General features: G+C 43.9%; 2 protein-coding genes and 1 non-coding gene across 18 annotated transcripts in view; 2 read left to right on the plus strand and 1 right to left on the minus strand.

The window, feature by feature from the left end:
* Positions 1–197: 197 nt before the first annotated feature.
* LOC112065240 (U6 spliceosomal RNA) lies at positions 198–305 on the minus strand. The gene has a single exon (XR_002891920.1). It is a non-coding gene; the product is annotated as a U6 spliceosomal RNA (small nuclear RNA).
* A 4,409-nt stretch (positions 306–4,714) lies between these two features.
* LOC114484104 (zinc finger protein 19-like) lies at positions 4,715–13,015 on the plus strand. 4 transcript variants are annotated; one of them, XR_003676633.2, is made up of 4 exons: positions 4,715–4,769; positions 5,546–5,677; positions 10,107–10,220; positions 11,941–13,015. XR_003676633.2 is itself a non-coding variant. In XM_028478224.1 (4 exons), exons 2-4 carry the CDS (start codon positions 5,578–5,580, stop codon positions 12,045–12,047), a joined length of 321 nt encoding a protein of 106 aa, XP_028334025.1. In that variant the 5' UTR covers positions 4,763–4,780; positions 5,546–5,577; the 3' UTR covers positions 12,048–13,015. The 4 variants fall into 4 exon arrangements, 1 of the variants encoding a protein (XP_028334025.1); XR_003676636.2 differs by having other exon boundaries at positions 4,717–4,769; positions 5,546–5,610; XM_028478224.1 differs by having other exon boundaries at positions 4,763–4,780.
* Positions 13,016–18,994: 5,979 nt separating this feature from the next.
* LOC102991110 (zinc finger protein 19) overlaps positions 18,995–25,906 on the plus strand; it is a 43,253-nt gene continuing 36,341 nt past the window's right edge. For 8 of the 13 annotated variants that reach the window (XM_028478225.2, XM_007112058.4, XM_055079225.1 and 5 more), the window contains exons 1-3: positions 21,265–21,359; positions 24,105–24,231; positions 24,800–24,913. In XM_028478225.2, coding sequence (XP_028334026.1) covers positions 21,327–21,359; positions 24,105–24,231; positions 24,800–24,913 — 274 coding nt within the window. In that variant the 5' untranslated portion in view covers positions 21,265–21,326. The other 5 variants (XM_028478230.2, XM_055079228.1, XM_055079227.1 and 2 more) reach the window with 5 other exon arrangements.

Here is a 25,906-nt window from a genome sequence, read left to right on the forward strand (position 1 = left end):
TATTTCTGTTTTTGTGCCAGTACCATACTGTTTTGATTACTGTAGTTTTGTAGTATAGTCTGAAGTCAGGGAGCCTGATTCCTCCAACTCTGTTTTTTTTCTCAAGATTGCTTTGGCTATTCGAGGTCTTTTGTGTTTCCATACAAATCGTGAAATTTTTTGTTCTAATTCTGTGAAAAATGCCAGTGGTAGTTTGAAAAAATATGGAACGCTTCATGAATTTGCATGTCACTCCCTGCGCAGGGGTCATGCTAATCTTCTCTGTATCATTCCAATTTTAGTATATGTGCTGCCGAAGCGAGCACCAGCTTACTTTTAAAATTCAACTTTATAGACTTGAGATTTAACCACATAGCTCAAGTTCATTCATTTTCACTGATGTTTAGTATCATGGTTTTATATTTTCCATCTCTGTCAAGCTGTGCTATAGTCTCTGTCTATATTCAGTTTCACTAACTTTCTCATTGACTGCATCTACTCTGCTGTCCAACCCATCCACTGAGGATTCAAGTTCAGTGTCTATATTTATGTGTAAAATTATATTTAGTTCATTTTCATGTCTTTTTTTTTTTGCGGTATGCGGGCCTCTCACTGTTGTGGCCTCTCGCGTTGCGGAGCACAGGCTCCGGACGCACAGGCTCAGCGGCCATGGCTCACGGGCCTAGCCGCTCCGCGGCATGTGGGATCTTCCCGGACCAGGGCATGAACCCGTGTCCCCTGCATCAGCAGGCAGACTCTCAACCACTGCACCACCAGGGAAGCCCCATGTCTTTTTATAGAACATCATTTTTACTCAAGATTTTGATTTCTTCCTTTATGCCTTTGTTGATGTTTAAACTTATCTTACATTCTCTTTTCTTATTAACTCTATATCTTGGATCTTGCTTTTTGTCTCATCTGCTTAATCTCAATCAAAATTTTGTTTGTTTGTTTTGTTTTGTTTGTTTTAATTTTGTGTGCTTATCTATAGTGGAGTTTGCTTTTTCTGGGGATCCTCTGCTACCTGAATTGTGAACTCTGGTGTTTTTATTGTGTCTAGCCAGGGAACAGTTTTATGTAATCAATGAAATTCTAACAAAATTCAGTGCTATATTTTCTGTGAGATTTGCTTAGATAAAAATATTGGCAAATCCAGTTTTGGGTGTGGGTATGGGGAAATGGGCGTTCTTGTGCTCTGTTGTGACCATAAATTGATGATGAACTTTCTGGGTGGCAGTTTGCTAGCAGTGTATGTAATAAAATTTTAAATATGCTACCCCTTAGGCTCAGAAATTCCACATCTACTAGAAATTTACTCTCAGGTAATAATAAAATTGTATTCAGAAATATACTTATGAGAGTATTTCTTATAGCTTTATATACAGTTTATATTAATGATAAATTAGAAATGACCTAAATATCCATCAATAGGTGGATAGATAATCAAGATCCATCAATAGGTGATTAGATAAATTATTATAACTGCTGTGGAATAGTGTACAGTCACTTAGAACAATATTGGGAATCACTGTTAATATGAAAAAGACATGCCCATACCTTGTTGACTGACAAGTAAGTTATGGGTGAGCATACAGAGTATGATACCTGTTTTGGGCCAGATTCTAACAGAATCAGAGCCTGAGATGGGGATTCTTGTGCAAGTTATTAATTGAGTGTGCTTAGGAGATACAGGACCAGGGAAAAAGCTAGGCAACGATGTGGTCTTAGCTGGGAACTAATTTCATATTGATCCCATGAGAATTATGGAGCTTGAATACATCTACTAGAATATTTTCTATAAAATTGAATTTATGGTCGTGTAATATGCATATGAGCTTATATGCATGGAAAGATTTCTACAAAGGTATTTACCAAAATATTGTTTTCTCCTGTTTTCTGTGGGATTTCCAATAATTTTTACATTGCTTGGTATACTTTTTTTTTTAATTACTGCATAGGTCTTTTATTTGTATCTAACTTATCAAATTTTTTTTAGTTCATCTAACCACTTTTTTATAATGGTGCTGATATATATTTTTTATTTTTTAAAATTTATTCATTTTTTATACAGCAGGTTCTTATTAGTTATCTATTTTATACATATTAGTGTGTATGTCAATCCCAATCTCCCAATTCATCTAACCATCATTAACCCCCACCCCTGCTTTCCCCCTTTCATGTCCATATGTTTGTTTCTACATCTGCGTCTCTGATTCTGCCTTGCAAACCAGTTCATCTGTAGCATGTTTCTAGATTCCACATATATACGTTAATGTACAATAATTTTTTTTCTCTTTCTGACTTACATCACTCTGTATGACAGTCTCTAGGTCCATCCACATCTCTACAGATGACCAGATTTTGTTCCTTTTTATGGCTGAGTAATATTCCATTGTGTATATGTACCACATCTTCTTTATCCATTGATCTGTCGATGGGCATTTAGGTTGCTTCCATGACCTGGCTATTGTAAATAGTGCTGCAGTGAACATTGGGGTGCATGTGTCTTTCTGAATTATGGTTTTCTCTGGGTATATGCCCAGCAGTGGGATTGCTGGGTCATATGGTAATTCTATTTTTAGTTTTTTAAGGAAGCTCCATACTGTTCTCCACAGTGGCTGTATCAATTTACATTCCCTGTTGTACTTTTTAATAGAATTTGAATTTTCTTTGTTTACATATTCTTTTTTAGGATGTTTGTAAACTTTTGCTTTTTATTAATTTTAAACTTACGTACAGTAAAATTTACTCTTTTTTGGTTGTATAGGTCTATGAGCCTGGACATTGCATAGTTATGTAATCACCACTACTGCAATCAAGATTCAGAACAGTTCTATCATCTCAATAAAACTCTCTGCTGCCCATTTGTAGTTAAATCCTCCCTTAACCCTTGACCTTGGAAATCACTGATATGGGAAACAATGTTATGGAATTAATGTGGGAAAGCTTCAGATACAATGTAAATGACATCACTAGTGAAGCCACATAGGGGGAAAAATTGAAAACCATTAAGTTGTGGCTATTCCAAGTGTAAACTGAAGGCTCTCCAGTATCCTAGCGTTATTTGGTCAACCTTCTCCTTTTTCTGTTTTTTCTCCCCCTCAATATTCCTAAACGACCACTAACTGGTAGCCAGGGCTCCCCTGCAGCTGAGATCCTGAGCCTCCAACAACATGAATAGATGCCCCCAACCCCATCCATGGAAGTCAAGTACCACAGCCTCTCCATGGAAGATCTGTCCACCCAGAAGGCCCCCAGAAAAGACCTTCTGTCTGTATCCAGAGCAATAAATTAGGCTGAAGAATTCTGCCTAGAGTCTAAGTCCCCTTTGTATTTTTCCTACTAGTTGAATTTGAACTGAATTACAGAGCTTACAGTCCAGCCTCATCAGGACCTGATAATTAACTGTCTAGGAAAAGTGGAACTGGAAGTGTTTGCAGAGCCCCAAGAGATGTTAAGGCCCTCAGTGACTGAGTTGAAGTAATGAGAATGGAGATAAAAGCCAGGGTCATACTGCAGAGGTGGCCAGAAAGCCGCCTAGGTTGTTGTGAGATCTCAGACATGTCTCCTTTTTCTAGGATTCCGTTTCCTCGTTGAAATAATGGAGTGATTTATTTTTTTTTTCTTAAACAGGGCCGACTTTTGTTTTTTTTTTAATTTATTTTGCCGTGCTGGGTCTTAGTTGCAGCATGCAGGATCTAGTTCCCGGGCCCCCTGCTTTGGGAGTACGGAGTCTTAATCACTGGACCACCAGGGAGGTCCTTGGAGTGATCTTTTTTATTTTTTCAATAAATTTATTTATTTTGGGCTGTGTTGGGTCTCTGTTGCTCCGTGCAGGCTTTCTCTAGTTGCAGCAAGCAGGGGCTACTCTTTGTTGCGGTGCGTGGGCTTCTCATTGGGGCGGCTTCTCTTGTTGCCGAGCATGGGCCCTAGGCGCGCGGGCTTCAGTAGTTGTGGTTCGTGGGCTCTAGAGCTCAAGCTCATTAGTTGTGGCGCAGGGGTTTAGTTGCTCCGCGGCATGCCGGATCTTCCCGGACTAGGGCTTGAACCAGTGTCCCCTGCATTGGCAGGCGGGTTCTTAACCACTGCGCGCCACCAGGGAAGTCCCTGGAGTGATCTTTAAATGAAGAAGGCATATCTCAGAACATTTTGTTGTCAGCCAAGAGCACTGGGACAGAATAAACATTGTCAATTTTGAAGTAGTCTGGATGCTAATTATGTGTGATGGGAAATTAAGAATATCTAAAGATTAATTTCTAGAGCAGTACCATTCCAAAAGGCTGAATAAATATATAGGTGATTCATATAAATGAGCTTGTGTTTATCTACAGTTAACAGCTGTTTCCCGTTACAAAGAGTTATAAACAGTACTGCCTTGATCCAGCTGTTCTTTATCGTGACTGGGCCTTTTTAATAGCCTCCTAACTGCTTTCCTGCCCAGCTTAAATCCATTCTTCATACTGCAGTTGCAACTTGATTGACCTACAGCGAAATCTGACCCGATCCAATGAGCACAGCCAGCTTGACTGCAGTCAAATAAGAGAATCCCCAAATGCTAGCGCTCATCGAGGCTGGCCTTTGGCTTCCTCCGCCCCATACAAAATGCTGAAAGGCAGTGCCACCGTAGGCCACCGGGAAAAAAAGCAGCCTGCTCTTCGTAGGGGTTGGTCCGGGTAAACGGGAGAGAAGTCCCCGGAGAAGCGCGGGCGTCTAGAGGAGCGGAAGTGCAGGCTCTGCAAAGCGCGCAAGCAGTTGAAGTACTTCCGGAGCGCCGCCGCCCACCGTCGGATGTGAGTGCAGGGTGAACCGGCGTTCTTGTTCCGCATTCCGGGCGGGCAGCGTCACAGATTCCCCCAGGCCACGGGGAGGCAGACCCGGGAGGGGGTCGGGCGGTGGCGCAGCTCCGCATCGAGCGAGGAGGTCTGCGGGCAGTCCAGCCCTGCCCGGACTCCCTCAGCCCCCCGCCGCGGCCGCTTTGGGAGTGGGGCGGGGATGTGGACTGCCTTGGAAGGGGTGGCCCTGGTAACCGACACGCTACGGTTTAGAAAGTGTCCGTATCGAGCGCCTAAGTGCAGTGTTGTTCCGGGGACGCAACTGTGATTGAGTCGGACGCGGGGACTTTTCAGCTTCATGGGAAAGTCGATATTAAGTCTGATCATAACCTCTGCTCCTGCTCGTAATAATCCCATTGTTTGGGGTCAGAAGACGATGTTCTTAACGTTCACGGGCCCTGTGTGGCCTGGCATCTTGCTTTTGTTTACGTGTATTTTTTTGCTCTATTGTTTCACGCAGGAGAGAGCATTACTTAGTGGTTATGAATACAGATCTTGTGGCCTAAGATAATTAAACTTTCTAAGGCTCATTTCTTTGTTTTGGTCAAATGAGGACAACAGTATTACATATCTCCTAGTACATAGTAAAGTGCCCGAGTTCTGAGGTTGGCACATTGCAGTCCTTCAGTAAATGTCAGCTGTCGTTATTTGCAGCTAATACAGGTTTGCAGGTTTAAAGGAAAGGTATTGACTGCGTTGGGCTCACTTTTGTTTCTCTTTGCTTCTTCTCCCAGCCCCTGCCCTTCATTGAGAGGGAGCCCAGGTGATGGCTATCATGCCCCTTAAAGCCTGGCACAAGGTGAGCATTGGATCCCTCACATGTGCCTTCAAGAGTTCTGATTTGAAGGAAATGGAGGATGAGAGGGGTGAGTCTGACAAAGTCTTAGAGCCAAAGCAGTAGGAAGACCCCTGTTCACACATCCCTCATCCAACCCCCCTCCTCCCCCAGTGAGACTGGATGATGGTGAGAGGCTAAGCAGCAGAGAACCCAGGGCCCAGGAAGTGATGGCTGGAGATAGCTGGAGAATGTCCTGGGAAGCAAAAGTACAGCCTCTTGCATTCTGAGGATTTCTGCTCAGCCGGAGCATCTCCAAGTTTACTAGTTTCCCCCACAGAGGGATCTGTGAGAATGAGGGACTCAGGCTAGTGGTGTGGGTCACAAGGTTCTCGGGAAGTGGGGGCAGAGGGACAGCAGGAGGAAGGCAAGAAAAGGGGGGCCTGTGCCAAAACCGCGCAGCTCAGATGGGACGTGAATCCAGCCGAAACCCAGACTGGGTCTTGAGCTCCCTGTCTTTTAATTGAGATCACACACCTGGTCTCAGGATTTAATGACTCTCAGGTTCTTTATGTCTCCTCGAAGAAAGAATTTAGTGAGAGACAGTGATAGGTAAGAAGTGGATTTATTTGGAGAGATACACATTCTATTAATGCAAGTTCCTGTGCCCAATGCACAGTGAGGCCAAACAAACTGAAACGTTGGAGTTTGGAGCAGAGAAAGGTTTATTGCAAGGCCATGCAAGGCGACGAGGTGGCTCATGCCCTAAAACCCCCAAACTCCCCAAAGTGTTTCAGCAAAGCACTTTTAAAAGCCGGGCGAGGGAGGGGGTTGCAGGGTGTGTGGTCAGCTTGTGCACAGTCCTCTGATTGGCTGATGGTGTAGGAGGGTGGGTCACAGGGCTGACATTATCAGTCCTTAGGCTCCAGGAGGCCTGGGGGTGGGGAGCGGTTACATCTGCAAAACAACTCAGGAAATGTGCATCAAATGCTACTCTCTAGGTACTTCAGAGAGGACCTAAGGCAGAGGATGGGGTTGGGGGGGAGGCCTATCCCAGGAAGGCCCCATGGGGTTCTGCTGGGTTACAATTCCATAGACAGAAAGTGATCCATCTCAAAGGGCGAGAGTGGCTCTAGGAGAAACACACTCCACAGACAGATTGTGGGCCATCTCAGAAAGTGAGAGGACTTTGGTTTCCCTGGTGGTGCAGTGGTTAAGAATCCACCTGCCAATGCAGGGGACACGGGTTCGAGCCCTGGTCCGGGAAGATCCCACATGCCGCGGAGCAGCTAAGCCCATGCGCCACAACTACTAAGCCTGCGCTCTAGAGCGCATGAACCACAACTACTGAGCCCACGCGCCTAGAGCCCATGCTCCACCACAAGAGAAGCCACCGCAATGAGAAGCCCGCACACCACAATGAAGAGTAACCCCTGCTCACTGCAACTAGAAAAAGCCCGCATGCAGCAATGAAGACCCAACGCAGCCAAAAATAAATAAATAAAATAAAAAGAATCCGCCTGCCAATGCGGGGGCACGGGTTCAATCCCTGGCCTGGGAAGGTCCCACATGCTGCAGAATAACTAAGCCCCTGTGCCACAACTACCGAGCCTGCTCTCTAGAGCCTGTGAGCCACAACTACTGAAACCTGTGCACCTAGAGCCCGTGCACCACAACAAGAGAAGCCACCACAATGAGAAGCCTGCACACTGCAAGGAAGAGTAGCCCCCGCTCGCTGCAACTAGAGAAAGCCCGTGCGCAGCAATGAAGACCCAATGCAGCCAAAAATAAAAACAAATAAATAAATAAATTTATTATTTTTTTAAAAATTGTCTCTAATCTTCTGACATTTGTTGCCTGTGGAGCTGAGGGTCAGGATCTTGGGCTTAAGTTTGCTATTGTGTGGTGATCCGTTTAAGTGTTTTAACTCACAGAGTTGAGGTCAGGTTGGCATTTTATAAGGATCATTCTATGTGCTGGACAGAAGGTGGACTTGGAGGATGAGTCTGGAGTTAGGGACTGTTGCAGTGGTCCACAGGACAGTTCCTGAGGAACTGAAAAATTATATGGTGAGTAGTGATGGAGAGTAGGAGTCAGATCCAAGAAATATTTAGGAGGTAAAATTGGCAGGATTTGATTACTGATTGTGTGTCAGAACTGAGCAGTGAGTAGGGAGATGGTTAAGAGGGATCCTCGGGTTTCTAGCATAGGAGACCAGGCTGAAAGTGTTGCTGCTAGCTCACTGAGACAAGGGATCAAAATCAGAACCAACATCATGTTTGAGCATTTGTTTCTCACCATTTGTTTCTCATGTACTGAGCAGTTCATATGAATTTGGAGGAGTGAAGGAGCCAGATTAGGAAGGAAGAGGCGTTCAGAACTGGATCGTGGCTCATATGAATGAGGAACATAACTGGGGTGAAGGTTGTATCAGCTTAAAAGAAAAAAAAGCACAACATAAGAGCTGTGAGTTGAGTTTATTCAGTGTTTTACTAAGGACTGTAGCCCAGGAGACAGCCTCTCAGCTCTGAGAAACTGTTCTGAAGAGATAAGGGAGGAGCCAGGATGTATATGAATTTTTTGCCATGGGGGAGAAAAATAAACACCATGTCAAACATCAAAAGATTACTCCTAAACACAAAGAACAGACATCTTGAGTTAATGATTTTAGTGCTTTGCATGGGAAGATTCAAGAATTTGGGGTCATTGAAAAATTTCCTTAGATATGTACCTTAACTAACTAGGGGTTGTATCCAGAGCACAGAACGATTCCTGGTTTTCTCCATCCTGAATTCCTCTCAGGCGCATTGTGGGTGGACGACTGCAGTGGCTAATGGCTTGATCCTTGTAAAACTGGAACGGCAGGCAACAATATTTTTTTTCTTTAGTCATCAGGGCATCTGAGTTAGCCATGTGGTGATGCCAGAACCTCATGAGACCTTGGAGCGAGGAGATGGGAGGATCATCACCGCACAGGGAGGGCACCAAAGAGACCAGGGGATCAGATCATGGCACTGTATGGGAAGGGAGAGTTGGGCTGCTGGCAGGTTTGTTTGGCAGAGGACAGATTATGTGAGAGGTATAAAGAGAGACGGCCCGAGGAGCTACCTAGCAGCCATTAGAATCAGGAAGCACCTTCTAGGAAGACCATCCGGAGTTGAGTAGGCTGTTCAGAGGGAAATCTGCTGGAGGGGTTCAAGCAGAGGCTTCACAGCCCCCTTTTGTTGGAGGTGGGAGGGTAGGTGGCACAACAGAGTTTTAAGCATCAGGTGTGCTGGAGACAGAGGCCCATTTGGACAAACCATGACTGTTCTCGATAAGTGGGTGTGAGGATTGGGGTAGAGCTTGCAGCTGTGGAAACAAAGCAGGGCTCAGTGTAAGTGCAGGGAGCAGGATGGGTTGGCCAGGCCCTTGATCAGTGAGGTGGGGTCAGGTAGCAGGTAGATCCTGACATGTCACCAGTGAGAAGGGCAGTCAGAGGGCAATCATCTGCTTGTGGAGAGTCTGAAACTGGAAGGGTACGTGCAAAAAGGAAGTGGGTTTGCTTCAGGAAGGTGAATTCACGAAAGACTTCCTCTGTTCCCATTTTCCTGTAATGTGACATGGCCACTTGTGTGCAAATAGAAGCTGCTCTGATAGTGAAGGGAGTTTCAGATATTATGGTTATAGGTGTAGCTATTAATTAGCACTCGTGTCCATGCTCTATCACCCTTTCTTCATTTCCCAGCTGTTGTCACAGTTCCCTCCCTCAGGCCCTCATACTGTCCCCTGTGCCCCACCCTCTGGCTCTAGGGCAGCAGGAACCTCTTGTCTTAGGAGGTGGTGACCTTCGAGGACATGGCTGTGTACTTCACCCAGACAGAGTGAGACAGTCCCTACTGCACAGAGGGGCCTGTACAGGGAAGTGATGCTGACAAGTTATGGGACCTTGGTGTCCCTGGGTGAGGCCACTTTGCCTTTAGGAGTCAGACTCATAGGACAGGGGTAGGGTTGGATCAGGGCATGAATCTCATAACCTGTGTATTTCCAGGGACAAAAACTCTTAATCCCTCAGCACCAGAGGATGTCAGGCTGGGAGGGAGGAAGAAGGAAGAAGCCTGAGGTTAGTTTGGGTCTAATGAAAGTGCAGCTATTATGGTGGGGAAACACTTCCCATCATAAGGGGCTCCATGCAGGTCACAGTGGAAAAGAAGTATTTACTGTTGAAGTTCTCAGCTTCCTTCAACTCATCCAGTGGTCTAAGGAAGCCTTCCACCATTGCTTCTGTGTGCTTGTGTGTGTCACAGAGGATCTTGTTACAATACTCAAAGTGGCCTTTTAGGAGGAGGTCACAAGTGTTCAGTTTCCTTTTGATCAGAATCTCCTTGGGCTTCCTCACCCTCCACCCCACCTGTGTGGGCCTTATCCTTACTGGGCTGCTTTGGAGTTTCCTTCTCTTGTCAGCAGACACAAGGCTACGAGGTGCCTTAAGAAAACTCAAGTGAGACCCCCCCCAGCTCTGTTTTCTCCCCACTTTTCAGGATACCCAGTTTGGAAACTTGCCCTGATCTCACTTTTAGAAGGAGGGTATTTGCCTTGGGGCCTGGAGACACAGGATGATCCGCCTGCAGAGAGGACCAAAAACATCTGTAAAGGTAAGTAAAGCAGGTTTCAGACCAGCGGCCTGAATCCTTTGTCAGATACATGGTTTGCAAATTTTTGAGCACTTGCCATGTGCCAAAATGGCACTTCTTTAAGAAGCTCTGGAGGATAATAGTTACAGAGACAGATGTAAAGAGCTAAAAAAGAGAGGATGTGTTAAGTGCTGTTGCCGGTGTATAGGCAGTGGGCTGTGGACAGCAGAAGGAAGGGTTAGAGTAATTCCCATTTAGAAAATCAAGTAACCTTCCTTTAGTGGCAGGACATTTCTTCTGAGTTCAACAGATAAGAATGGCTTGCCCATGGGGAAAAAAGGAAGGTAGTCTGGCTGGAGGAAGGGAATAGAAGAGCCACTGCAATTTCAGGCATAATATAATATCTGACAGAGACTAGTATCTGAAATATATAAACAACTTTCAAGACTCAATAGTAAAAACAATTCAGTTAAGAAATGCACAAAAGGCATGAACAGACATTTCACCAAAGAGGATATACAGATAGCAAATACATACGTATTTGTACATAAATTTCACAAAAGAAAACAAAGTCCCTGCTCTCATGGAGCTTAGTTCTGGTGGTTTAAGATCAAGGTCAGCTAATTTGTAAAGAAAAGGAAAAATAAAGCAGGTGTTGAGCACATAGTTTTATTTTGAAAAAGATATAAAAAACTAATATTTTAGAATACAAATTAACAAAAGTGTACAAATTGATAAAGATCAACACTTGAATATAAAATTTATTTTAACAACTCAAAAATTTAGAAATATTGGTTAAATTTTGTGACTTCCCTCGTGGTGCAGTGGGAAAGAATCCACCCTACAATGCAGGGGACACGGGTTCAATCCCTGGTCAGGGAACTAAGATCCCACATGTCGCGGGGTAACTGAGCCCACTCGCCACAACTCCTGAGCTCACGCACCTCAGCTGGAGAGCCTGCGTGCCAGAAACTACAGAGCCCATGCGCTGTGGAGCCTGCACGCCACAACTAAAGAGAAAACCCGCACACTGCAAGGAAGAACCCGTGCGCCACTAGGAAAGATCCCGCATGCCTCAACGAAGTCCCGTGGGCCGCAACTAAGACCTGACGCAGCCAAAATGAATTAAATAAATAACTAATTTAAAAAATATATATAAATAAATAAAAATATTGATTAAATTTAAACTAACTTAGTTAAAATATCATCCAGTTTTTGGAAATACGAATGCCATCGGACAGTCTGTTACTATTTGTTTCTCACCTTAGGTTTTCATTTTCTTCAATGTGAAAAGGGGCACTGGGAAGTCTCCTGGGTCTTGAAGCAAGCTATGCTCTTTCCTTTCCAAGTATCCAGCATACACTTTTGAGTCTGACAACAGCACATAGACGGGATAGTTTTTAACCATTTTAGGGCATTCACTCAACTCTTGTAAGCCATCAGGGATTGCCTCTTCCACCTTGAGCATTTCAGGCATTTAAACACTATGAAGTCACAAATTATTAGGGATACGTATCCTATGTAGGTCTGGAAAAGCATATAATGACCTGGCTTCAAAATCTAATTTCTTGTAACACAGCTACATTTTCTGCCTCTGTCACATTTGGCACTTCCATTTTAATAGCTTCATATTTCTGGCAGGCCACATGGAGGTTGGAATCTCTAAAGACCTATAATTTCAGTGCTCTGTTGTTTCTGATACAATTCTCAGGTGACCTGTGTTTTTCATTTCCTATGTCAGATGCTGAGACCAACATTGACAACAAGCCCACATCAACACAGGGAATTTCTGAAGAAAGAGAGGTGATGATATCATGTAGACTGCCAAAGAGTTTCTCAAGAGCCTGACTTTCCAGAAACATGTGAACTGGAGAAGCACCAAGAAATCCCCACAGTGAAAGACATTAAAAGAAAGGATGAGAGAATCCACTATGCAAGGAAACCCTTCAGATGTGAGGAGTGTGGGAGATACTTCATCTTTTTTTTCTTACTGTATTCGACACCAGAGAATCCACACTGGAGAGAAACCCTATCCACATGAGGAGTGTGGGAAATCCTTCAATGGCAATTCTTCATTAATTCAGCATCAGAGAATCCACACTGGAGAGAAACCCTATCAGTGTGAGGGGTGTGGGAGAGCCTTTATTAACAGTGAAAGTCTGATCAGGCATCAGAGAGTCCACAGTGGGGACAGACCCAATCTCTGCAAGAGGTGTGGAAATGGCTTCCCTAGTAGTTCTGAACCTTGTTATACATCAGAGAATCCACACGGGAGAGAAACCCTATGAATGTAATGAGTGCAGCAAGCTTTTGCTGTTAAGTCAACATTAAGTCGGCATCAGAGAATCCACAGTGGAGAAAAACCATATGAGTGTAGCAAGTGTGGGAAAACCTTTAGGACTTCCTCCCAGCTACATCATCTTGGGTATGCCCACCCTAGAAAGAAGCCTGTCCTGGACCTTGGTTCTTTTGGCCTCCCAGCATTTTTTACCCCATTTTCATGGTAATTACTGCCCTACTTTTTGGGGAAATACCACTCTGCCCCAACACAACAGTTTATATGGTTTGGGTGGGGCTCTATTCCCTACTGAAAAGGTGGAACATGTAGCCTAGTCTGGCCCATCTGTACTGTTCCTTCCACCCACCACAATGGTGGGTTCAGGTGACCCAAGTTCATCCAATCAGAATGGACCCTTTGACTGTGCAAAACCTACCACGAAGTGACATTCTTTTCTGCTGGACATGGATGTGAGCCTTGACCCACGTGAAGGCTGAGAAGAAAGCCAGCCCTGCAAACAGAGATGGAGAGAACTAAACTTGCCTCTGGATTTTTCAGTGATGTAAATCAAAAAATTAAATTCTTTGCTTAAATAGTTTTGAGTTGGAATTTCTTTCACTTGTAACAGAATCCTTACTGATATTGAGCCACTTCAATGTCTCATATGTTTCAAAACCTTCAGAGTTAACATAAACTTGATTTAGCTTCACTGATTCCACGCTATGAAGAAACCTTTCATGTGAGTGATGTATTGGAAAAGATGTAGCTATGATTCTGATGGTTCATACAGAGGCAACCACTCAAGTGTTGTGAATGTGGGAAAGCCTTTAACCCTCGATTAAGCCAGGTCAACATTCAGGCATCCTAAATGGTAGGAAGTTACAGCAATTTAAGCACTTTAATGAAAATTTCAAGTTATTATAAAACAAAATCTCTATCAAATATTCTGTAGGGTAGATGAATGTATTAATTAGAAAATTTTTTTTTTTTTTTTTTTTTTTTTGCGGTACGCGGGCCTCTCACTGTTGTGGCCTCTCCCGTTGCGGAGCACAGGTTCCGGACGCGCAGGCTCAGCGGCCACGGCTCACGGGCCCAGCCGCTCCGCGGCACGTGGGATCTTCCCGGACCTGGGCACGAACCCGTGTCCCCTGCATCGGCAGGCGGGCTCTCAACCACTGCGCCACCAGGGAAGCCCAGAAAATATTTTTTTAAAGTATTTATTTCCTACTCAGTTTAATAGAAGTGGATGCTGAATTTTATGTTATTTTAGATTGTTAAAGATGATATTTCTTTTTTGACCTATTTATATAGTTAATTATATTAATGTTTTTCCTAATATTGAGTCATACTTATGTTCTCATAATCTTAGTTGGGTATAGTGTTGTTAAGTTTCTTTAAATATTGCTGGATTATATTAATATGTTTAGGATATTAGCATCTATATTCATAAGTGTGATTGGCCTGTAATTTTTTTCACTCTTTGTCAAGATTTGGGACCTGAATTATACCACGTTGCTAAAAATAGTTACGAGACTATTCTTTCTCTGTGCTTTGGAACAGTTTCAAAAGCCTAGCAATTATCTGTTCTTTGGAAATTTGAAAAAAGTTCACCTATAAAGCTGCCTGGACCAGTTGCTTTTGTTGGGGGTAGTGTAGAGCAGAGTAGAACTTTCACTACTTTAGTAATTCCTTCCCTGGCATTGTCCATTACATTGTCTATTTCTTCTTGAATCAATGTTGGTAACTTATAATTTCCTACTGACATTTATAAATCATTAACTTAGCATTGTACCCAAGTTATTTTTCTTATTTTAAAAAATATTTTCAAATATGCCCCTTGTCATTCCTGTTTGTCTATAAAACCTATAGGAAGATTTTTATTACTCGTATTTGCATGCAAAAGCTTGATATTATCATTATAATGCCCGGCATAGCATGTTTGCCCTGCCCTTTGATCTGGTTAGGGGACTTTTACACCCAAGGAAATGGCTTTGGTTCTCAGTCTGAAGCAGGATTTTACAGACGCGGCACTATTGACATTTAGGACCTGATAATTTTTTGCTGGACACTGTCCTGTGAGTTGTAGGATGTTTAGCCTACCCACTGGCCTCTACCCACTAGATACTATTTGTGATGTTCTCCCCTACCCTCATTCATAACAATCAAAATTGTTTCCACTGGTCTAAAGAGATATGAGGATATGTTTTTGTAAAAATAAGGAGGAAGTTCTCTTCTTTGGATGCCTGTCAACCTGTGCCTTGTTACTTCCCATGCCACCTTGTACTGTCTTGGCAGTTTTTCAATTCCAGATTTAACCTGTTGACTGAAATCTGGCCCTGAGAAAATGACTTCACCACTTCCTCTTTACTTGACAGCAATCTACCCCTGCCCAGGGAGGGGAATCATTTTTAGCAGTGGACTTATATAATTCTGCCAAAACCAAAGTGATTCAGATAAAGAAATGGTTGAAGTCACCTGAGTTGAGGTTTGTTAGTTCCTGTTGTTGCTTCCCCAACAGAATACTAGTCTTTAATTTGCCATAGCTGTTCTTTAATAAATGCTAATAACCAGTAACATTTTGTGGCACTTGTCTCTGCTAGGTGCTCCACAATGCATTAACTTACTAACTCCCAACAGCCTTTGAAGTACTGTTATCTTGTTTCAATTAGGAAAGTGAGGAACAGAGAGGTTAAGTAGGTTGCCCAAAGATACAGCTAGTACCTGGAAGAGCAGAGATTCAAACCCAGGCCGTCTGGCTTCAGAGCCCATGCTCTAACTGTCACAGAGTGATGCCCTAAAGGCTGGAAGCAAGATCTGTAACAAATGTAATTCAGTGACAGAAAAGACACATTTGAGGTGACTTTGGTATGCTCTTTGTGAGTGGAAGACACTGGGGATCAGGTCAAGGCAAAGGGAGGCTGTATATTGGCTTTGGAGAAAAGAGGGTGGTGAATGGGTTGAGATAAAACAGCGAGGCATATCTAGTACAGAGTGGCTCATTGTGTGTTTGACAGTCTCAAAACTGCTGTTGTCAGGGAGGTAGCATGTGCAGAAGTTGAAAATACAGCTCTAGGAGGCGGAGGACCTGGTTCCTAGATTCCCCAGTAAGGCTTAGTGGCTGCGTGGCACTGGCATTTTTGTTGCTACAACTATTTGAAATTAGTACCTTCATAGTAAGTGCCTGAGCCAGAGAGCTGGACCCCCAAGGTGTCTCATCTCTAAGGTACCGGAGTAGCTCCACCTTCCTGAACTTGAGTATCTAGCAGATTATCCATGATATGTGCCCTAGGTACCACTGCTGGAGTCCTCCTCTAACTGACTTACTGTCTTTGGATCAGGCTTGGTTAGGTTCAAGTGCACATAATTGAAAATCCAAAATAATAGAGCTTAAAATAAGACTGGAGTTGATTTTTCCTTTTTTTAAAAGAGATCTGGGGACTTCCCTGGTGGTGCAGTGGTTGGGAATCCGCCTGCCAATGCAGGGGACACGGATTCGAGCCCTGGTCTGGGAAGATCCTACAGTGGCTATTATAAAAACAGAGATCTGGGGACTTCCCTGGTGGTGCAGTGGTTGGGAATCCGCCTGCCAATGCAGGGGACACGGATTCGAGCCCTGGTCTGGGAAGATTCCACATGCCGCGGAGCAACTAAGCCCGTGCACCACAACTACTGAGCCCATGTGCCACAATTACTGAAGCCCACGCGCCTAGAGCCCGTGCTCCGCAACAAGAGAAGCCACCGCAATAAGAAGCCCGGGCACCACAATGAAGAGTAGCCCCCACTCGCCTCAACTAGAGAAAGCCGGCGCGCAGCAACGCAGTCCCAAGGCAGCCAAAATTAAATTAATTAATTAATTAATTTAAAAAAATATATAAAAAAATAAGGGATCTGGAGATAGGCAGCTGCACACTGGCAGCGGGAATCCTGCCTCCTTCCAGTTCACCGCACTGCCATCCATCAGATGGGGCAATATCCTCATAGTCTAAAGCAACAGCTAGAGCTCCAGCCATTCCAGGATGCAGGATGGAGGAAAAGAAGAAGAGCATGTCACCTTCCTTTCAAGGAAATATCCTGTAAGTACTGAGAACACTTCCACTTCCACTTCACTGTGCAGAACTTAGTCCTGGGAGAGACACAGACTTACAAGGATGGCAAGAAATGTCCTTGGATGAGAGACCAGGTGCCAACCCCTGATGAACTTTTCTGTTACTAAATAAGAGGGACAAATAGATGTTTGTACAGGCAACTAGCAGCCTCTGACACTGCCAACATGTCTTAACTTTATGTGTCTAAAGTAGTTTGCACGTACTGCCGTAACAAATACCACAGACTGTGAGGCTTAAACAACGGAAATTTATTTTCTCACAGTTCTGGAGGCTGGAAGTTCAAAATCAAGGTGTTAGCAGGTTTGATTTCTCCTGAGGCCTTTCTCCTTGGCTTGCAGAAGGGCAGGAGAGGCAGTCATAGGAGACAACACAGGACATGAAGAGGTAATCAGTGCCACTGGGCATTATGGCAAGGTTGGTGGCAAGTGGGTACAAACATGTACAGGGAGGCCATGCGATATGCCTCTGAAGACACCATGTCCATCTGCCGGGGATGCTGGACTGTAGCTTCAGCAGCCCCATGTTGAGGTATCCATTAGAGGGTTCAGGCATCAGATGTGTGGGCAGACAGGATTAACACATCTGTAGAAATCATACTGCCCATACTTTCTCATCAAAGATGTAGATTTGTTGCAATTAGATTTTTCGTCCACCTGGAATTTATTTTAGTGATGGTGTGAAGTAAGAATCTTATTTTTCTATTGGGATATCCAAATGTTCCTGCATAATTTATTGAAAAATCCCTCCTTTCTCCACTGCTTTTTTTCAGCTCTGTTAAATGACTGACATGCAATTGAATCAGCTTATTGATTTCTACGAAGGTCTTGCTGGGATTTTGATTGGCTTGCTTTGAATACAGAGAGCAATTTGGGGGATAACTGACGTCTTAGTAATATTGAGTTTTTCAATCAATGAACACAGTATCTCAATTTATTAGGTATACATTCATCTCTTGTGATTATTTTATAGTTTCAACATGCATATCTTGTACATATTTTGTTAAGGCATTAATTATTTCATGTTTTTTATGCTGTTGTAAATGGTGCTATTTTTAGAAATTTATTAAGGTTGCAGGAAATTTTATTGCTGGAAATTTTGGTTTCCAACAATTGATCTTTTTTGCACCTTTACTTTAACTCTGTGACCTTGAAGCCACACAACTCAGTTTGGGACTTGACCCACTGTCTTTTAATAAAAATCACACACCTGGTCTCAGGACCTACTGAAGTTTAGGTTCTTTATGTCTCTGCGCAGAAGGAATTCAGCGAGAGGCAAAGTAGATTTATTGAGAGAAATACAAACTCCACAGAGAGAGTATGGGCCATCTCAGCAGGTGAGAGGTCCTGAAACATGGAGTGGTTAGTTTTTATGGGCTGTGTAATTTCGTAGGCTAATGACTGGGAGGATTGTTTCAACTATCTTGGAGAAGGGGGTGGGGATTTCCAGGAGTTGGGCCACTGCCCACTTTTTGGCCTTTTAGGGTTAGCCTTGGAACTGTCATGGCACCTGCGGGTGTGTCATTAGCATATGCCAGTGTGTTACAGGGAGCGTATAATGAGACTCAATGTTTACGGGAAGTTGAATCTTCTGCTATCTTGGACCTAGTTGGGTTTTTTTTTTTTTCTTCCTTCCCACTCTGTGAGGCATGCGGAATCTTAGCTCCCCCACCAGGGGTCGAACCCGTGCCCCCTGCAATGGGGGCATAGAGTCTCAACCACTGGCCTGTCAGGAAAGTCCGGACCTAGTTGGTTCTAACTAGTTTATGTCGTATCCTCAACGGCTGTCATTCCTTTAAAGGTTGTGCCCTGCCCCCTTCCCTCCTGTTTCAACCTTGCTAAACTCACTTGTTAGTTCTAGAAGTTCTGTAGATTCTTTGGGATTTTTTTTGTGTAGACAATCATGTCCTCTGCAAATAGTAACCGTTTTATTTCTTTATTTCCAATCTCTATGCCTTTTATTTCTTTTTCTGGCCTTCTTGCACTTGCTAGGACTCCCAGGAGGATGTTGAATAGTAGTGGGAAGAGCGGACATACCTGCCTTGTTGCTAACCTTACAGGGAAGGCATTCTCTCACCATTAAGTACGTTTTCAGCAGCAAGGAGATAATCACATCAAACATAGTCAATATAGGGACTGCACAAAACATTAGGTTAACTTTACTTTTTTTGTCAGCGAAGGCAAAAATGACCGTGCGTGATACTTAAGTTCCACTATAACTTCATCAATTGCAATGTGATATGAAAACATCTATGATTTCTATTGCTGACAAAGTCGCAAGGCACTGTTGATACTACTGTGGGTTTTGCCAACATATAATTGAAGGAAATGCTAAGTTTCAGCTAGAGGTTAGCTTAAACAAGGATAAGCTTTTTCTATTCTAGGTCCGTGGTTAAAGACGTGCGCCAGGAGAGGAAAGCCAGAGTCCACAGAGACGTCCGTTCTGGCTTCCTAGAGAGGAAGCTCGTGAAGCTTGGGCGTCGCAGCCGACGTAGTGACGCACTTCCGGTCACGCCGTACACTGCGTCTTTCCGGAGGTGAGTGTTGGGGGTTTGTGGCCGCAGCAAAGCTGCTGGGGTCACGCTCTTCACTCCCCTGGAGGAGGCTGTCCCCTTAGTCCCTGATGCCGAGATGGAGGGAGTCGGGCGGCGCCACCGGATCCGGGGAGCGAGGGCGCCCGCCGGGCAGTCCAGCCCGCCCTGGCGCCTTTTCCCCAGCCCACTGCGGCCGCCTTAGGAAATGGAGGCTGGGTATGGAAAGGAGACGCCCTTTGACCCGACAAAGCCACAGCCTCCCCTGCTCCCTGGGCCAACAACTACTTACTGAGCAGCTAAATGCCAGCTGCTCTTGTAGGTTCCCAGGATGTAGCTGCGAATGAGACGGCCGTGGGCCCCTCCCCCAGGGAGCTTTCAGTTTAATGGAAAGCCCCCTATTAATCCAGTGCGATCGTTTCACTCCACCTGCTCCGAACCCTGTAGTTGCGGTCTGTTGCTTTTAGGATGAAGACGAAGTCCTTGACGTGCAGAGGCCATGCGGGACTTGGTCTCTTGCAACTTCTTCACCTTCGTGTTCAGCACACTTCCCTTGGCTCTGCTACAGTCTTCTTGGACTTTCATTTCGGGAACATGTTTTTGCACATGCTGTTACTTTCAGAAAGATTTTTTTTTCAACCTAGTTAATTCCTATTCTTAAGCCACTCCATCTAGGATAAATTCTCCCTGGCACTAATCACGATTGTGGTCTTAAAGCTAACTATGAGAATCTTTGATTTCTTTAGTCTAAGCTCCGTGATGGAAGAGGTCAAAACTTTCTCTCTTCACTCTTATCTCCTGTGTCTCACGCTTGGCCTGGAATGAAATAAATATGTGATAAATGTTTGTGGGATGAAGAAAACATACATAAGTGTATTATCTCAAACTGGGAGAGGTGGTATACAAGAAAGGGAATACAGTGCTAGTGGGGTGTGTAACCCAGGGCCCCCGACCTGATCTGTGGAAACAGGCGGTGATCTGAAGGGTGAGCAGGCAGTTACCTAGATGAAGAGAGGTCAGGCTGCTGGAGAGTACTGCACACAGAGACTGTCAGTTCCAAAGGTTCTAAGGTTGGAGAAGAGTAGTTCATGCAGAGGAACAGTAGGTCCAAAGATCCTGAATTAGCATAGTAGAGAAACTGAAAGAAGACCAGTGTGGCTAAACTAATAGAAAGCAGGAGGATGGCACAAGATGAGGCTAGCAGGAAATTGCAGCATGCAATGAGTTTTGGAAGATGCTGGCTTTTTGGTAGAATATGACTGGTTAACAAGAATACAAAGTGTCTGTAGGGGATGATATAATTAAAGTAATAACCCAGATCTTTTGGCATGTTGTGTGGCCTCTTCAGGGTCCTTTGCTAATTTGTTTCTGGTTATCACTGGGTGTAGAGTGGGGTGATGATCAAAAAAGATGCTTGCCCCAAGGTCCAAGAAAAGGAAACCTTACTCTAAGATTCTTTTTCTGAGTTTTGGGGGGCTAGTTTTACCTATTTTTCCATATTAACCTTAGAATCACTTTATCAAGTTCTAAAATAAAAAATCCTGTTGGGATTACTACTGGAAGCACTTGGATGTAGTTATTAAAAGCTTGGCCTCTGGAATCTGGCTTATCTGGTTTGGGATCCAAGTTCATCCATCCACTGGGTGACTGACCTTGGTAGAGAAAATTATTGTCTTAGACTTGTTTTCTTATTTGAAAAAAAGGAAAAGGTTCAAAGGATTATTGTGGAGATTGAATGAGAGAATATGTGTTTTTCCTCCAAAGGCATATTTCTGTTTTTTTTTTTTACCTTTTATGTTTCTCAGTAAAATTTTATTTTTAAAAATGAAGGTCTGGATTTCCTCTTGTTAGGGTTTGCTTTGAGTTTTCTGGTGTCTTTTGCTTGTTTTGCTCTTCGTGTATTCATGTTCCCCTGTACTCATGTCTTAGGACAGGCAGTGTTGCATGATGTTGGTGAGTACAGCGTGTGGTGCTGAGGGCAAGTTACTTACCTTTCAAATTCTCAGTTTCCTCAGAATTCAAACTTCATGGCATAGTGTGGATTAAAAGAGGAAATATTCATACACCACTTACCAAGTGGCATTTAGTAAATGATTGCTACTGTTACTGGCAAGTTTGTTGTTTTAAGGGAGAGCCTTTGTCTGGGTCGGGCTCACTCTTGTTTCTCTTTGCTTCTTCCCTCAGCCCCTGCCCTTCATTGAGAGGAAGCCCAGGTGATGGCTGTCATTCCCCTGAGAGCCTGGCACCAGGTGAGCTGTGATCCCCTCAGGTCAGCCTTGGAGAGATCTGATTTGAAGGAAATGGGGGATGAGAGAGATGATTCTGGCAAAAGTCTTAGAGCCAAAGCAGTAGGAAGACCCTTGTTGATTCTCTTCAGTAGGACTGGATGCCAGGGAAAGCTGATGATGAGGGATTGAACAACCAGAAGCCCAGCAAGTGATGGCTGGAGAGAGTGTCCTGGGCAGCAGAAGCCTAGGCTCCTGCACTCTGAAGATCTCTGTTGAGCTAGATGGTTCCCAGGTTCAGTGGTTCCTCCTACAGAGGGACCTGTGAGAATGAAGGACTCAGGCTGGTGCTGTAGGATTGATTACACAGTGGGAGTAATCGAGATTAGCGAGGTCCCAAGGTTCTTGGGAAGTAGGGGCAGAGCGATGGCAGGAAGAAGACAAGAAAAAGTGGGCTTGTCCCATTTATTAAAGAAGTTGGCTTCAGAATCAGGGAAAATATATTTTCCTTGAGGTCAGTGCTGTTGGCTAATCAAGGCAGGGGGCTATAATAGGAAAAATCTGCACTAGGACAGGACACCTTAAGTGAGGGATCCCAAAAAGCCTCAGCGGCTTTGTGGCTTTGAGCCAGTCACTTAACCTCTTTGCACCTTCCTCTGTGAGGTGAACATTTACCTTACATTTGTGGGACAGGGAAATTGATTTCTTGAGTTGATTTCACTTTTTGAGACTGATGAGTTGCTGGGTGTTCCTTAACCATTTCCTTCTTCCTGGGACTTATTTATCCAGTAACTTAGCATCTATGAACTATATCCTAAGTCCCAATCCTGGATTTCTGGTATCTGGCAGCTCCTTCTGCCTACCCTCTTACCAAGACATTGTCTTTCTTGTTGCTCCCGTCCTCTTCTGATCTTCTGTAAGTTAGTGAGTTACTGGTATCACTGTGTCGCAATCCTGACCACTCGGTTTCTAGGTTGCTGAGTAATTGTTGACTCTTCCCCCTTGATACCACTTTCAGAGAGTTACCAAGTCTCATTGCTTCTGCCTACTGTGTCTTCCACTTGTCCCATCTTTTATATTGCCCTCATTCAGGGTTTGTCATTCCTTTTCTGAGATTTTGTTTGCAGAGTTTCCCAGCTAGTTTCTCTGTGTACAGTCTTGTGCTTTCCCATCACCAACTGTTACCTGATAGAGCTTGGTTTCCTGAGCTCGGATTTTATCCTGTAGTCCAGGGTTCTCAGACTTTAGTGTGCATCAGAATCACCTGGAGGGCTTATGGAAGCACAAATTGCTTTCGGGTGGGGCCGGTGAATTTGCCTTTGCAACAAGTTCCTAGGTGATCCTGCTGCTGTTCTGGGGAACCACCCTCGAGAACCACTGTTGTAGTTAGTGGTGACTCATTCAAGGAAGTCATTCAGTTGACTGAGTCAGTTTGTCATTTTAAGTTGTTGATTGTATGGCTGGCTGAGGGTGGATTCAGAACAGGACAGGCCTGGCATTGGAGTTAAGTATCCCCAGCCCATACTACTGTACTGATTGTACCATAGTGAAGAGGAGTCAGATTCCAGAAACATATAGACAATAAAATTGGCAGGATTTGATTACTGACCATTTATCGGAAATGAGTAGTGACTAGGGCAAGTTAGTCTAGTATGAATTTCAATTTTCTAACTTAGGAGACTGGGATGAAATTCGCACTGTTAATTGAGAAACAGCACTGTCACTCACTGTGCCAGTTAGTTATGTGAATTGAAAATAGAGTCAGTTTGGCAGGGGGCAGGAAGGGGGGATGCGTTTGGTGTTAGATGGGTCAGATGTGTTAGGTCCCCCAAGGAGACTGAGGCAGTGCTGGGGAGATCTGCATAATCAGTTGAGGTGTTGGAAGGTGGCAGGATATTCACTGCGCATTCACGTAACCAGGTTTGATACCAAAGTCTGGGGAATGAATAAGAGTTTTATAAACCAGATCCTGAGCTCTCTGGGAAGGTAGAGTTGGGACCATCAGGGAAGGGAAAGGGTGACTATTAAAAAAGCATGAGCCGTAGTTGGCAGAAACAATTACAGATTGTCTTGGAGGTATAAAGAAAAGCAGTTAAAAGAACTACCCAGCAGCAATTTGATTGTGGAAGCATCTTCTCCCAGGAAAACGCATCGGGAAGCAGAATAGACTGCCCCCCGGCAGCACTGAGCTCTCTCTGCTGGATATTCTTGAGCGCAGGCTGTACAACCCCTTCTTCAAGCAACAGATGAGGGTTGGATGAGACCAGTCATCAAGGCAAAATGTGACTCTGTTCCTGTCATGTGGACTTGAGGTTTAGGGTAGAATGAGCACGTGTGGGGAACAGCTGGATTGACTGGGCACTTGGGACAGTGAAGGGGGAACAGGTCAGTCCTGAGATGCCACCTCTGAGTGGTGTCTGGAGAGACTGAAGCTAATTGTTTCCTTGTAGGTGCAACAATAAAAGCCAAAGTTTTATAAAATCAAAGAGATTTTGCTCTAGGAATATTAATTAATGGGAGACATTCCAGGGTTTTCAAAATGTGTCGTGTTTTATGACACTAAATTTTGTGTCCAAATGGAAACTCTTCTGGTAGTGAGAGCAGTTCCAGAATTTTGGTTGTAGCAATAGTCATTTAACATTCATTTCTTTCACGTTTTCTCATTACTCATTCTTAATAAGACCCCTCCCTCATACTGTCCCCTGTACCCCACACTCTGGCCCTGAGCCAGAGAATTGGCTCTGGGGCAGCAGGAACCTCTTGTTTTAGGAGGTGGTGACCTTTGAGGACGTGGCTGTGTACTTCACCCAGACAGAATGGGCTGGCCTTTCTCCTGCACAGAGGGCCCTGTACAGAAGTGTGATGCTGGAGATTTATGGGAACTTGACATCTCTGGGTAAGGCCACTTTTCTCCTGGGACTCAGATCTATGCTTTCCCATTTCCTTCCTTTTTTCCTCATCAGCCGGAGGTGTGGTGTGGAAAGGGAGGAGTCATCTCTTGTATCCATCACTGATGGTTCTGGGAGTGAGACCAAATGACCCACTTGAGAGCTTGCTGGGTAGGGACAAGTCTTGGGTCAGTTTGGTCTCAATATAGGGAATTGCTGTTGCCTGGTAAGAGTATGATCTGTCCTCCCAGGGGCTCTGCACAGTAAGGAATAAGTAGCATCTGTTGCCAGATAAGTTCTCAGCTTGTTGCTGTCTCCCTGTAGTCTAGGGAAGGGTATGACCCGTTCCCTGTGTTTGCATATGTCCTGCAGGATCACTAACTTACGTACTCTTACGTGTTGTTTTAGGAAGAGGTCGCAAATGCTCAGTTTCCACTTGAGCAAAAATCTTGTCTTTCCCCAGTCCTGAGCCCTATTCTGTGGATCTGTTTTATTCTCACTGAGACTCCTGAGCTTTTTCTTCTTTTGACACAGCAGACACAGGACTGAAAGGTGCCATTTTCTACCCCTTTTCAGGATACCCAGTTCCCAAACCTGCGTTGGTCTCACTTCTGGAGAGAGGGGAGTTGCCTTGGGGCCTGGAGACACGGGATGATCCCCCTGCACAGGGGACCAAAGACATCTGTAAAAGTAAGTGAGGCAGGTTTAGGAACAGCAGCTACAGAGCTTTACAGAGCAGTATATTTTAAAATGAATCATGCTGGGAAGGGTTTAAATAAAACAGATGATTTCTCAAAATAGGTAAAATATGAAACCATTTCCACCAATCTTAATTCTTCCTAACAGATTTCCAGTTAACACATCTCATAATTCTCGAATCTATTGCTCCTTTTTTCTTTTTTAATTAAAAAAATGTTTTTTATTGAAGTATAATTGACATATAACAATTTAGTTTCAGGTATACAAATAATGATTTGATATTTGTATACGTTGCATTAATGATCACCACAAGAAGTCTAGTTAATGACCGTCCCCTTACATAATTACAAAATTTTTTTCTCTTCCAATGAGAACTTTTGATTTACTCTCAGCAACCTTCAAATATGCAGTACAGTATTGTTAACTCTAGTCACCATGCTGTACATTACACTCCCATGACTTATTTTATAACTGGAAGTTTGTACCTTCACCTATTTCTCTCACTCCCTACCCCTGCCTCTAGCAACCACCAGCCTGTTCTCTGTAACTGTGAGCTTGGTTTATTTGTTTTTGTGTGTGTGTGGTTTCTTTTTTTTAGATTTTAGATATAAGTGAGATTATACTGTATTTGTTTTTCTTTGTCTGACTTATTTCACTTAGCGTAATGCTCTCGAGGTCCATCAATGTTGTCACAAATTGCAAGATTTCCTTCTTTTTTTATGGCTGAATTAACATTCTTCTGTGTGTGTGTGTGTATGTATGTATCAATCACATTTTCTTTATCCATTCAGCCATCAGTGGACATTTAGCTTGCTTCAGTATCTCGGCTATTATAAATAATGCTGCAGTGAACATAGGGGTGCCTATATCTTTTCTACTTAGTGTTTTCATATTCTTTGGTTAAATAGCAAGTGTTTTCATTTTCTTTGGAATTCCTGGATCACATGGTAGTTCTCTTTTTAATTTTTTGAGGAACCTCCGTAC

This window comes from Physeter macrocephalus, chromosome 17, assembly GCF_002837175.3.
Source record: "Physeter macrocephalus isolate SW-GA chromosome 17, ASM283717v5, whole genome shotgun sequence".
In the NCBI taxonomy this organism is placed as follows: domain Eukaryota; kingdom Metazoa; phylum Chordata; class Mammalia; order Artiodactyla; family Physeteridae; genus Physeter; species Physeter macrocephalus.

What these genes read in the sequence shown, in the direction of transcription:
- LOC114484104 (XM_028478224.1), top strand. Translation starts at nt 5,578, where the DNA reads ATGGCTATCATGCCCCTTAAAGCCTGGCACAAGGTGAGCATTGGATCC. An exon ending in GGAAATGGAGGATGAGAGGG is followed by an intron (nt 5,678 to 10,106) that starts GTGAGTCTGACA and finishes CCCACTTTTCAG; the next exon opens with GATACCCAGTTTGGAAACTT. An exon ending in GACCAAAAACATCTGTAAAG is followed by an intron (nt 10,221 to 11,940) that starts GTAAGTAAAGCA and finishes TTCCTATGTCAG; the next exon opens with ATGCTGAGACCAACATTGAC.